At 36.9% G+C, this 13,486-nt stretch overlaps 1 protein-coding gene across 1 annotated transcript in view; it reads right to left on the bottom strand.

Annotated features, from left to right (window-relative positions):
- ADGRL4 (adhesion G protein-coupled receptor L4) overlaps nt 1-13,486 on the bottom strand; it is a 147,295-nt gene that overhangs the window by 36,905 nt on the left and 96,904 nt on the right. The window contains exons 4-8 of the mRNA XM_029063739.2: nt 6,731-6,886; nt 6,236-6,306; nt 3,176-3,355; nt 2,883-3,066; nt 808-924 (exon numbers count right to left, since the gene is read on the bottom strand). Of these exons, the coding sequence (XP_028919572.1) occupies nt 808-924; nt 2,883-3,066; nt 3,176-3,355; nt 6,236-6,306; nt 6,731-6,886 (708 nt within the window). The remainder of the gene's footprint in view (nt 1-807; nt 925-2,882; nt 3,067-3,175; nt 3,356-6,235; nt 6,307-6,730; nt 6,887-13,486) is intronic.

The following is a 13,486-nucleotide window of genomic DNA, read 5'->3' as shown; positions in this document are numbered from 1 at the left end:
CTGGAATTCAGAAGGACCTGAGTTTTAATCCCAACTCTGCCACCTGTCTTTTGTGTGACCTTGGGTAAGTCACTTCATTTCTTTATGCCTCAGTTATCTCATCTGTAAAATGGGGATTGAGAGCCCCATGTGGGATGTGGACTGTGTACTGTGTCTCACCTGATTATCCTAGATCTGCCACAGGCTTAGTACAGTGCTTGGCACATAGCAAGCACTTAGCAAATACTATAAAAAAAAGCAGTGGACAGTATCCTGAGACAATGTGTGTGGCTAATGGGATGTTGGGAGGCAATCCCCACTCAGTCTTGGTATGCTGAATCCAAGAAGGGATTAGTTCTATTTTTGGAGAAGCTTGAGGAGAATAGTGAGAAAAACAGCAAAGCTCAAAATTGGTTCCAGGTTTAACAAGCAAAAAGCATATCAGCACTTAAGCACAGAGACTGTGAGCCCTGTGTGGGTAGGACAGGAACAGTGCCTGATGTAATTGCCTCGTATCTACCCCAGCACTTAGTACAGTGGTTGGTACATAGTAAGCGCTTAACCAACTCACAGATGCTATTATCATTACTATTATTATTAAAATTGGTCTTTTGCGAGTTGCTAGTGCAATGGGGAGTGCAGTCCTCGGCAGTGACACCTGTACCCACAAGTAAATTTCACTCTTGGCAGCATCAGCTTCATATACGAAATAGGACAATAGCTATCACTATATAGTCCCAATTAGTTTCAAAATCAATGTTTTCTTTAAAATTTCTTCCTAAAACATGAATAGAAAACTAAAAAACTTCTGAAATATTTATTTCTTACCATTTGAGTCATGCACATCTTTTTTCCTTGAGTAGATTTTTATATAATCTCCTTCCATGCTTACATGATGGTGAATGTGTTTGATGTGGTGTGAATCAAAAGCAAAAACTTTGAGAGCTGAAAATAAATGATAAAAATGATAAATGTATTAAAGGTATAGCAGTATTTTGAGTATTTTAATAAGCATCATATGCAGAATAATTTCTGTAGAATTTTAACTAGGGAACTTTTTCTACTCAACAAACTGCTACAAAAGCATGCTTGGTTTTAACCACTGACACTATAATAAAAATATTTAAATTAAGGCTTCAAATTGTTTTTATTTTATTCATAAATATACTGAAAGAGTGTCAAAATAGAAGAAGGAATGTGGGCTATTTTATGAAGATATATTATTTTATCAAAATAGATATTAAAATGTAATATGACCTATTAAAAGCAGTTAAAATAATTGTAAAATCCTACTTTGGACAAAAATTTAATGAGTACTTTTTTGTTTTTTATACATGATTAATAACATAATAATAAAATGATATTCTTAGCAAACTAACATTCTTCACAGTGCAAGGAGTATATTTGAGGACTTAATGATGGTTTCATAGTATACTTTAGTATATTTTAGAGATGAATAAAAAATGACAATCAAGTGCCATTTTTTCATCTCAAACCATCCATACTGGTTAATGCCTGGCAACATCATAACTAGTAATGACCATTGCAAATAAACAGCTTACAGACAATATTTCAAAACATGAAAAAATCACCCATTTCCTATGGCTGAAAGACTAGACATTTGTGTTTTCAGGTTCAGATATCTTTCAGTTGTGCAAGTCACAGTGTTCTATGGGTGCACCAAATGATTTGAAAGTTCCTCTGCAGTCCTTATCTGATTTTATATTCTATAGAGAGACAGATGGTCCTAAAGTCCCTGATGACTAATAAATCATAATGTTTTCATAAAGTCAACACCTCCTCCAAGATGTGAAGAGCTTTTGTTATCCGGTCTCTGCTAATACAACATTCTCTACACAAATGGTCAATCTTGATGATAACTAATACTTTGAATTTATAGAGGGCATTTTCATTTTCCAAAGCAATTTCATTTTGAGCATCTCATCTTATCCTCCTGTGAGGCAGTGCTGGGCAGGTATGAGCATTTCCATTTTTAATGATAATGAAACTTTGAGTGAGGTTAACTGATTTATCCAAGGTGACACAGCAGGCCTGTAGTAGGATAAGAACTAGAAATCAGGTGTTCTACTCACTGTATCTTCTGCCAAACCCTGTCGTATTCAGGACTTTTCCATCAGTATAAATACAACTCAAGACATCTCTATGAATGTGCACTATATAAGGACCAGTGCCACGCATACTCTTTCCTTCCTCTCTCTTCTTCCTATCAGTACACTCCAAGTGCTTAGTACAGTGCTCTGCACAGAGTAAGCACTCAATAAATATGATTGAACGAATGAATGAATCCCCAGTTACATTTACACAAATAGTACATTTGTTGATTTATTTTAATGTCTGCCTTCCCCACTCGATGGTAAGCTCTTTCAGGACATAGATCATGTCTGCTAACACTATTGTTTTGTACTCTCCCAAACAATGCAATGCTCTGCATACAGTAAGAGTTCAATAAATGTCATGGATGGATTGATACTAGTGGCTGCTGGTGTGTACTGCTAGGACTCTTTTCACCAGATTACAAGTATCGGAGGCCAACGGTGACAACCCAATATTGGTGAAGATATCATGTTTCACAGAAGTGAGTTTGGGCCCACACAGGATGAGTAAGGCATTATCCAGGAAAAAGATTCACAGAGGTGGAGTGTATTTCTGTTTGGGCAAGGCTCTGGACAAGCTGAAAAGGTATAGTGTGTTCAGGGCCTTGAAAGGTAGCAAATAACAGGGAGACAATTTTTGCTGGAGCAGTAGCTGAGGAAGTAATGTCAGGGAGACAGATGCAGAAGCAGGGATTCTCAGCCCAGACCAGGTATTTCTGTTTGTGCAAAATGAAAAGATGTCATACCTCAGGAATAGCATATCATTTAGAGAGAGTTTCTGTTCCTTACCCATATCACTCGAATTAACCTCTATCTGGGTTGTCTTTTTAAAATTCTGGGACACATTTAGTATTGCTTGTTCCACGGTGTGCATCAGTTTAGTGAGACTTTTTCTCCTGTTGTCTGTAGAGAGCTTGTTCCAAATGGTAATTTTATCTTTTTGAACAAGGTTATTTGCGACATTAACAAAAACCTGTTGGACATAAAAACATTTTTTTTTAAATCAGGAAGTCTAACTCTATGCAATGGGTAAGGGGAAATTAAAATCACAGGGATCAATCTACTTGGATCAAACTACTTACGTTAATAGTTGTATTAGTGACTAGTTCCTTGTCAGAGATAGTGTTATTCATAACACTTAGCAATGGAGAAGAAAGGGCTAATACTTCTATGTATGTAATTATATCTACTGGTGAAAGTTCTTCTGCAGAGCCCTTGTAGATTTCTTGCAGTAAAGTCACTGGTTCTTTTATATGTCTAATCTGAGAAAATGCAGAAAAATAATTTAACATCATTAAATTATTATTTTGAAGAGCATAGCAGTAACAATATTTGCCGCTTATATCATTGTCTAAGAACTGGGAAACACAGGTGGGAATTAGAATTAGCCCCTGTCCCTCAGGGGGCTCACAATCTGAAAATGAAAAAGCAGAGATGGAAGTGGTTTCAGCAACCTAATAAGAGAAAAAACAAAACAGCAAGACAACATACAAACAAAAACAAAAATAAGTAGGTAACTGTGGCTAGAGGGAAATAATTTCAGGCTCCATGTGACTCAGAGTCAACAGTTACAACTGTAGCCACAGTGACCATTACAATAGCAGCCACTATACGCCCCTTAAAGTTTTGTGGAAGTCAGTCATTCATATTTATTGAGTGCTTACTGTGCACTCAATAACTGTGAGCACAGTGTAACAGTATAACGGACACATTTCCTGCCCATGCTGCAGCTGCTTTTCTCTCTCTCACCTGGGTGGCGCGAACAAGGCTGAGAGGGAGGTTCTCTGGTGACAGTAAGCACTCGTGGGGCAGGCAACTCAGCTGTCCTGTGGAGGGGGATCCCAAGGGCCCCGGATGTCATGGTGGGCATCAGACAGGGTGGGTGGATTTGCCCAGCCATAAGGTAAAGAGAGAGAGGCCTGGGAAGACACTCAGGAGCAACCCAGAACCTCCTAGCCTATGTGCACAGGGAATACCGAGAGAAATTGTGCCCATTGGAGGCCAGAGGGTTGTTTGGGAACCTAACATTACTTCTTCATCCTTATTGAGAAGAAGCTGCGTGGCTCAGTGGAAAGAGCCTGGGCTTCGGAGTCAGAGGTCATGAGTTCGACTCCCGGCTCTGCCACTTGTCAGCTGTGTGACTGTGGGCAAGTCACTTCACTTCTCTGTGACTCAGTTATCTCATCTGTAAAATGGGGATTAACTGTGAGCCTCACATGGGACAACCTGATTACCCTGTATCTACCCCAGCGCTTAGAACAGTGCTCTGCACATAGTAAGCGCTTAACAAATACCAACATTATTATTATTATTGATTTCCATGTCTACTGCACTTGCCAGTTGTTTCAGTTGTTAACTCCCTTAACAAACCCTCTTTATAACCACGTCTCCCATTTTTTTTCCCTTACAACCTTGCAATCCATCAAAATAATTGAAACCTTTAGTCATGATTTCCCTAAAACCTTTCCCTAGAAAAAAGGGAAGCAATGTTGTCTAGTGGATAGAACATGAGCTTCGGTGCCAGAAGGATATGGACTTTAATTCTGCCTCTGCCACTTGTCTGCTGTTTGAACTTAGGCAAGTCACCTACTTTCTCTATGCCTCAGGTACCTCATCAGTAAAATGGGGATTAATACTGTGAATCCCATGTGGGACATGGCAGATTAGCTTGTAGCTACCCCAAAAGATTAATACAGTGCCTGGCACACAGTAAGTGCTTAACAAATACCACTAAAAAAAGCCCACAATCAATCAATCATATCTACTGAGAGTTTACTGTGTGTGAGCTTGGGAGGGAAGTGTACAATATAAAAGAGTTGGTAAACATGTTTCCTGCCCACAACTCCCAGCACCTCTCAGTCCCACCCTCCTCTTGTCCCCTTCTTGACACTCCCATCTTTCCCCTCACTATCTCAAGAGATCTCCTGCCTTCTCTTACAATCTACCCCTTCCATTTGTGCCTCCAACCTAATCCATTTGCACCGTATTAAAACACTTCCTCCTTCCCATTTTCCCTTCCTGAGCACCATGTTCAACCAATCGCTTTGTAATGGCTTTCTTCCAAATTCTTTCAAACACGCCCACGTATTCCTTATCCTAAAACATCTCTCCTTTGACTCCATGGTACCATCCAGCTATCACCTCATCTCCCTCCTACTCATATGTTGTTCACACCCGTTGCCTCCTCTTCCTTTTCACCAATTCTCTCTTTGTCTCCTGAAACCTGGTTCTGTTCCCTGTGCTCAAATGAAACTGCCTTCTCTAAGGTCGGCAGTGACCTCCTTCTGTACTCTACTACACATCTTTGTTGGTATTTCATTCATCATTTTGTCCATTCAACTTCATTTTGGATTATTAGTGTACATTTTAAAACTTGTAATGTTTAAGGTATATTTTCAAATAGAAGCATATGTTTTTTTAAAATTTTATATCAACTTTTTAATATAAAATTTAAATAAACATGGCTGTGAATCACTTATTTGATCAAATTAGAACCTGAGTTTGGTAAACCATTCAATTTTCCCTTTGAAATTTGGGCTTCTAGGGAAATTCTGCTTCAAAACATTTATTTTGAAGATAAGATCTGCAATTCAGTGTATTATTGCAATATTCTATAGGTAAGCTGGCATAGTATTCTTCCAAAATTCTAAAAAATAAGTAACATGTGGTTAATTATGGAAGAAGTATATCTTTGGTAATTTGTTTATATATTTATTATTCATTCATTTTTATGGCATTTGTTAAGTGCTTACTATGTGTCAGGCACTGTACTAAGTGCTGGGGTTGATATAAGACAATCAGGTTGGAGACAGTCTTAATCGCCATTTTATAGACGCGGTAAGTGAGGCACAGAGAAGTTATATGACTTGTTCAAGGTCCTCTGAAACCCAGGCCTGTGCTACTTCTGCTAGACCAATAGAATGATATCAGCAATAACTATATAGAATGATATAGTACCCACAGTTCAGGAATAATCAGGCAAATTAAAATGTATATTAAAAGGATAAAGAATTTCAAATTACTAGACATTACTAAATTATAAGAAATGGTGTTTTAAACAATTTGGCTGAAACAGCACTTCCAAGTAGAAATAAGTCAATAATTTCATGATGTCTTGTAAATCTGTAGATCAAACAACTTACTTCAGATAATGTTTTATTAACATTTGCAGCAACACAGGCATCATCTAAATGGCACTTTTCCTTCATATTTTCTGTAAAAAAGAAATGTTGATTATTTCAGAGCACTTGCTTATATAAATGAATTCTTATTTTAGTGGATACTGAATAAACAAACACCCCAAATATTTATAAGAATTCAAATATCTTTTATGCATGAATCTAGAATTGAGTTATTTTCAATGACAGGCATAAATTTCTTTAAAGTTTATAAAAAACATTCCATATTATATATCTGCTTTCTTCTTATAATCATAGTGCCCATAATTATTTAATTCCATAAAATATATTTGATTATAGAGTGTATTTTATTTCTTTTCTTAGGTAATGTTAATGCAAAAATCTTGATTCCTTTTCATGGCTTGCTGGTTATTCTAGCTAAAGATAGAGAAGCACTGGTGGGTATCCAAAAAAAATGCAGCCCCATAATAACATATAAACCTTTATAATATCATTTACCTTGGCAGTAAGTGCCATCATTTGGCTTAAACTGCAATTTTCCTGTGGATGGTTGATAACCTTCCTTACAGGAACAGTTATATCCTCCAACAACGTTTTCACATTTCGCATGATCACCACAGGCAACAGTGACTGCTTCGCTGCACTCATCTATATCTGCAAATATCATGAGAAATTGAATTTTTTATTAAGTATTTACAGACTAACACCTTGCTACCTTGCTGATAATAGCACTGGATATTACTAGCCATTTCATATAAAAATTTCCCAAAAAGGAAATATCTACTGGTAACACATTTGGAAATTACATCATTAGAAATGTACAGAAAAATCTTAGCTTACATTAATATTTCTTGATTTGGTCAATATCTTCTTATAGGTTAGTGGACCTTAATTTTTTTTAAACTAGGAACATGTTTTGCACACAAAAAAATCCTAAAAGAAAATCATTTAAGTATTTAAGTAGCTGGTTTTCTTAAGTATGACTATATATGTATATATAGTCATATATAAGCATATATATATGTATACATATATTCATTTTTATATATAAGATTTTATAGGTATGTGTTTGGAAATGAATTGAATAAGACCGCAAAATTATGTGCTTTGAAAAACATGAACTATAATGTCGATTGAAAAATACTAAAAATACCATCACTGTTCTTTTTTTCTTCACAAGTTGAGAAAGAAAAATAAATTTAAGCTTTTCTTTCAAAACAGGTGTTTTTAACAAGTTCTTCAAATGTTCAGTATATCAGTTTAGTCCATCTGAGAATACATTGCATAACCTTTAGAATGTCTGGTTTATCTAATTTTAAACTCTTTGTACCAAAAAAGTTTCCTACCATGCCAGTCACATAGTAGATTGTGATTTCTGCATGATCTCATGTTGGATATATTCAGAAATAGAAATACAGAAAAACTGAACTAGGGAAAGCAGAACACCAAACACCAAACTAAGGAAATCAGAACACCAAATATTTTTTATATCAAAACCCAAATAAAGTTCCCAAGTCATAAACTGAGGAATGGATAACACACATTCCTAATATGGATGCCTGGAATAGGAACTTTTGCTATAAAATTAGATGAATTAATGTTAATAATAATAATAATAATAAATTAAGCCCTTACCTTCCTACTTAACCTTGTTGATCTCCGACTACCACCTAAACAGAACACTTTACTCCTTTAAAACCAATCTACTCACTGTACCTCAATGATATGTTTCTCCCTGGGGACCTCTTCCTTGCCTACAGTCTCCTGCTTGCCTAGAACTCCTTCCCACTTCAAATGCGACAGACCACCACTTTCCCTGTCACCAAATCTTGAAATCACATTTCCTCCATGAGGCCTTAATTTCACCTATTCACCTTGAATTATTGATGTACCTTGGTCTGTACCTCTTAAGCACTTGGATATACAACTCCCACCACCCCCAGAATACTTAGGTACACATCCATCTGTTTTTTGTTTTAATGTCTCTCCATCTAGACTTTAACTTCTTGTGGGAAGGATAGGGTCAACCTACACTATTGTAATGTGCATATATAGGTGCATATAGTAACTACTCAATAAATACCACTGATTAATTGATGATAACCCCAGAAATGCACTTCAGTCTACTTCACACTACATATTCTGGTACAAGTCATGCAGACCCAGGTACACTACAGTACTGTGGTGTGGATTAGGAAACACATTTCAGAGGTATGTCATGCATATGCCATTGTAACAGAACTGTCTTTAATATGGAATTTAAAATTAGATTTAAAATTTAGATATTACAGCCTTCACAATCCCATAATGGGGTAATTGCTCCTTTTAGCAGCTTCAGGATTCCAGGGTAGTGAGAATTAAAAGACTATTATCCTGCTTCAGATGTGATAATAATATTTTTGGACTTGCTGGAAAAGGATGTGTGGGTGAGTGGTTATATATGGATCAAAGTAGATGGGATCAATGAAATTCCCATCCAAGTTTCAATATTATTCTTATCTTCAGTGAAAGGGAGATATCTGCAAAATATTGAAGTGTGAAGTATAAAGGAGCAAAGCAGGTTTTCAAACAAGCTTTGGACTTGTAAAAAGGGGCAGGCAGGGCAGGGTGGGGGCAGAGAACAGCTAGCAATAACCATATGGTTGAAACAGATTTAAAGACAAATATTAACATCTAATAATGTATGTTAAATCTCATCCTCTTAGTTAAGATCAAATTCTAAATTCAGTGATAGATGATTTGAGAAGTGCATTTTCTAAGCCTTCTACAGGTGACTTCATTTATCAGGAGATCCTTCTGTATTACAGTAATATATTGTGTTAGGATACAAACGGAAACATTGTTTTATGAGAAGGTTCCACATAAAGACATCATTACCAAGGATATGTTTTGACCTTAAAGGAAGTATGTAAAGGTGCTTAAAATTGAAAACAATATCTCCTTCAATGAGTGATGAGCTTTAGTAAATAACATGGAAATACCATCTTAACTGTAGGGAACTTAATGTAATAATGATCTGTATTGAGAAAGATCTCAAATTAATCTTATAGACTATTGTCTATAGCTATATATAGCTAAATCCTATTATGAAATATGATGATAAACGAGTAATGCTTTGTACTATAATTAGTAATGATTTTCCAAATTTTTATTTTCCTAATTAATCAAAACATATGGGTAGGGAATGTGTCCACCAACTGTATTACGTTATACTCTCTCTAGCTCTTAGTACAATGCTCTGCACACAGAAAGTCCTTTAACAAATATCATTCACTGAGTTATTAAACATAAATTATATTTCAAAATTACACTTACAATGGAATCCTAAAAATCATTCAAGCTAGTTGAAATAATCTCCACATTGTTTAGGGTTTCAATTTACAGGCTTTTTATGTGTTAACTGCTCAAGCTGCCTAATGGTAAATTGTGTATGCTAAGAATGAAAACAAATAAAAAAAAAATCACACAAAATAAATGGTGGATATTTTTTCTCTCTCTCTGGAACTCTAGATTGCCAGGGATAAAACAATGGAAACTAAAAAAAAGTTTGACTCCAGATTAGAACTATAGAAGGAAAATGCAAAAGCCTCATGGAACTACAAGGAAACAATTATTCATCAATATAGTCAAAAATTGTCAAGGACCTGCACCTTTTTTTTTCTGGCAGGAAAATTATGGGAATTGTTCATTTTCCCAATAACTACATTTTCTCTGTCCAGAGCAATGAGAACTAGATTTTGCTCTTTTACAAACACATCTACTAGCGAATCTCCATCCCCTTTCATATCTGGCATACCACAACTCTACCCACCTTCAAAGCCTTATTAGAAACATTTCTTCTCCAACAGCCTTCCCCGAGTAAACTCTCATTTCCCATAATCTCTCTCCCCTCTGTGTCCCCTATGCATTTAGATCTTCCACTCTAGTATAGTGCTGTGCTCACAGTAAGTGCTTAATAAATGTTAGTAGTTGATTAATTGATTGATTGATATCAGCCCAGTAAAACTCAGGGAAATTTGTTGATATTCTTTATTCAATCAAACGAGCACTGTATAAGCACTTGGAAGAGTACAATGTAAGAGAGTGGGTAGAAACGTTCCTTGCCCTCAGCAAGCTTACAGTCTAGAGGGAGTTTAGGCTCAGGTATAAATAATCTCATTCACATACTAGTTTTAATACCATCCAAACCTTTACCATGTTGATTCACGTACATATCATGCAAATCTCCTCTTTGAATTCCCTTCCTTCAGCCTCTTGGCTGTTCAGTCCATACATCACTCTGCTGCCGCTATCTTTTTTCTACAAAAAAAATCAGCTTCTTAAAAACTTCTATGACTGTCCATCCAGTTTCACATCAAGCAGAAATACCTCACCATCAATTTAAGCCACTCAATTAGCTGTCTCCCCACTACCTATTCTCAGTCTTTCCTTACTACATCTCAGCCCATAAATTTCTCACTTACAATATCCTCTAGACTGTAAGCTCTCTAGAAAAAAGAAGAAGCAGATTCAGCATGGGCTTGGGAGTAGGAAGTCCTGAGTTCTAATCCAGACTCTGCCACTTATCAGCTTTGTGACTTTGGTCAAGTCACTTAACTTCTCTGTGTCTCAGTTACCTCATCTGTAAAATGGGGATTAAGACTGTGAGCCCCACATGGAACAACCTGACAACCTTGTATCTACCCCAGCGCTTAGAACAATGCTTGGCATATTGTAAATGCTTAACAAATACCATAATTATTATTATTATTATTAATCTCACTGGGGGTAGGGATTGTGTCTGTTTATTTTAATATTGTACTCTCCCAAATGCTTAGAACAATGATCTGCACACAGTAAGCGCTCAATAAATGTAATTGACAGACTGCCTGAATATGCCGTGTTCTCATCTCTTTCACCTTCAGTTCTTTGCTCACAGCCTCTTTCTTGCCTGAAACTAACTTCCTACTCATATCAGTTAGACCATCATCTCCCCAATTTCAAAGTCCTGGTAAAATCACATCCCCTCCAAAAGCCTTCCCTGACTAAACTTTAAGGACCTCACCATTTTCCCTCTCTACTGCATTACCTATACACTAGAGTATGTTCCCCTTAAGCCCTGGAATACTCAATCCATCCCTATCCCATAACACTTGTAAACACAATCAATTTCTTCCCCTACCTGTAATTTAATCTCTGTCTTCTCCAATAAATTATAAAATACATGAGTCAGGCATCACATCTACTTACTCTCCCAACTGCTTTGTGTAATGCTCTTCACATAGTGCACACTCAATAAATATACTGATTGATTGTTTGACTAATAATGCACTGTGGTGGCTTCTTCTCTAGAATAGAGTAAAATTAGATGAATTGTGTGGTTATACCCCTGAATTTATGAAATGCGTACAAAATCATGGGTCCAGAAAACAACTGGACCTACATTCCCACTTTTGGATAGAGTGATCAGGGAGTTTAGCTGGGCCTCGATCATCCCTAATTGAAGATAATGGGAAAGTAAGGTAAATCACTAACTGAAGGACAATGGGAAAGTTGGGTAAATGTGGTGACTGCACTTATGCACCATTGCCATTCTAATCAAAGACAGAAGTCTAAATTTTATACCAGTTACAGCTGGTATTAAACCTCAGGGGACAAGGGTATAGAAAATAAGCATTGGATTTACAACATTTTTGCAGACAACTTCAAAACGTTTTTGATTATTTTTTATAGCTAAAAATATAGGTAAATTTATTACACTTCGTTTAGTTTGTCCCCAATCAATCACTAAATAGTATTCATTGAGCACTATGTATAATTCAGTAAGTTGGTAGATATCAATCAATCATATATATTGAGCATTTACTGTGTGCAGAGCACTATAGTAAGCACTTGGAATAGTACAATACAACAATATAACAGACACAATCCCTGTCCACATTGAGTTTACAGTCTAGAGGGATCCCAGCCCTCGTGGAACTCATGATCTAATGAGGGAGACAGACATTAAAATAAAATGCACAAAAGAGAAATAAGCCAGTAGTGTTGGAGATGTGTGAGCATCCAAATGCTTAAGGACTAGGACTAAGTGGAAAGGGTCAGGCTGTGGGGAGGGTGATGAGAGGTCAGTCAGGAAAGGGTTCCTGGAGACGATATGATTTTAGTAGGCCTTGAAGAAGGGAGAGTGCTGATGTATTGGATATGTAGGGAGATAATTGCTCAGTACAGAGTTCTGCACAGAGCAAGTGTTTACTCTGTGCCAGGCACTGTACTAAGAACCAAGGTATGTACAAGATAATCAAGTTGGATACAGTTCCTGCCCCATTTGGGACTCACAGTCTTAATCCCCATTTTACAAATGAAGTAAATGAGGCACAGAGAAGTTAAGTGACTTGCTCAAAGTCTCACAGCTGACAAGTAGCAGCAGACCTGGGATTAGAACCCAAAACCTCTGGTTCCCAAGCCCCTGCTCTTTCCACTAAGCCACTCTGCTTCTTGAATAAGATGAAGATGAAGAAACAATGGCACAAAGAAGTTATTTGTCCAAAGTAACACAGCAAGCAAGTGAGGGAGGCAGGTTTAGAACTCGGGTTCCCTGACTTCTAGGCCCATGTTTTTTACATTAGACTATGCTGGTTCCCTAGACCATGCTTCTGCACTCTTCCAAACCTAGGTACGGGGCTCAGCATTCAATTTGTTAATCATTAAATACTACTGATTGATTACTTGACATTATTGAGCACCTATTATGTGCCAACCACTATGGGAGTATAAAACAGTGTAGCAGAGTGGAGAGGTAGTGTGGTCTAATAGTTAGATCTTGGGCTGGAGAGTCAGAAGCACATTGGTTCTAATCCCAGATCTGCAGATCATTTGTTGTGTGACCTTGGGCAAGTCACTTAACTTCTCTGTGCCTCAGTTTCCTCTACTGTTCTACCTCCTACTTAGACTGTGAGTCCCAAGTGGGACAGGGACAATGGCTGACCTAATTAACTAGTACCTACCCCAGTGCTTAGAAACAGTGTTTGATACATAGTAAGCATGCAACAAATATCATAAAATAAACAAATGAACCCTGGTGTTCATATTGATACATCTTGAAAGACTATTGTTAATAAAACTGATAATTATGGTATTTATTAAGCACTTACTATGTGCCAGGCACTGTTGTAACCACTGGGCTAGATACAAGGTAATCAGGTTGGACACAGTCCCTGTCCCACATAGGATTTACAGTCTTAATCCCCATTTCACAGATGAGTTACTGAGGCACAG

Source organism: Ornithorhynchus anatinus, chromosome 4, assembly GCF_004115215.2.
Source record: "Ornithorhynchus anatinus isolate Pmale09 chromosome 4, mOrnAna1.pri.v4, whole genome shotgun sequence".
In the NCBI taxonomy this organism is placed as follows: Eukaryota; Metazoa; Chordata; class Mammalia; order Monotremata; family Ornithorhynchidae; genus Ornithorhynchus; species Ornithorhynchus anatinus.
Note: the sequence above shows the minus strand (reverse complement) of the source record. Positions and strands in the feature narration are given on the sequence as shown.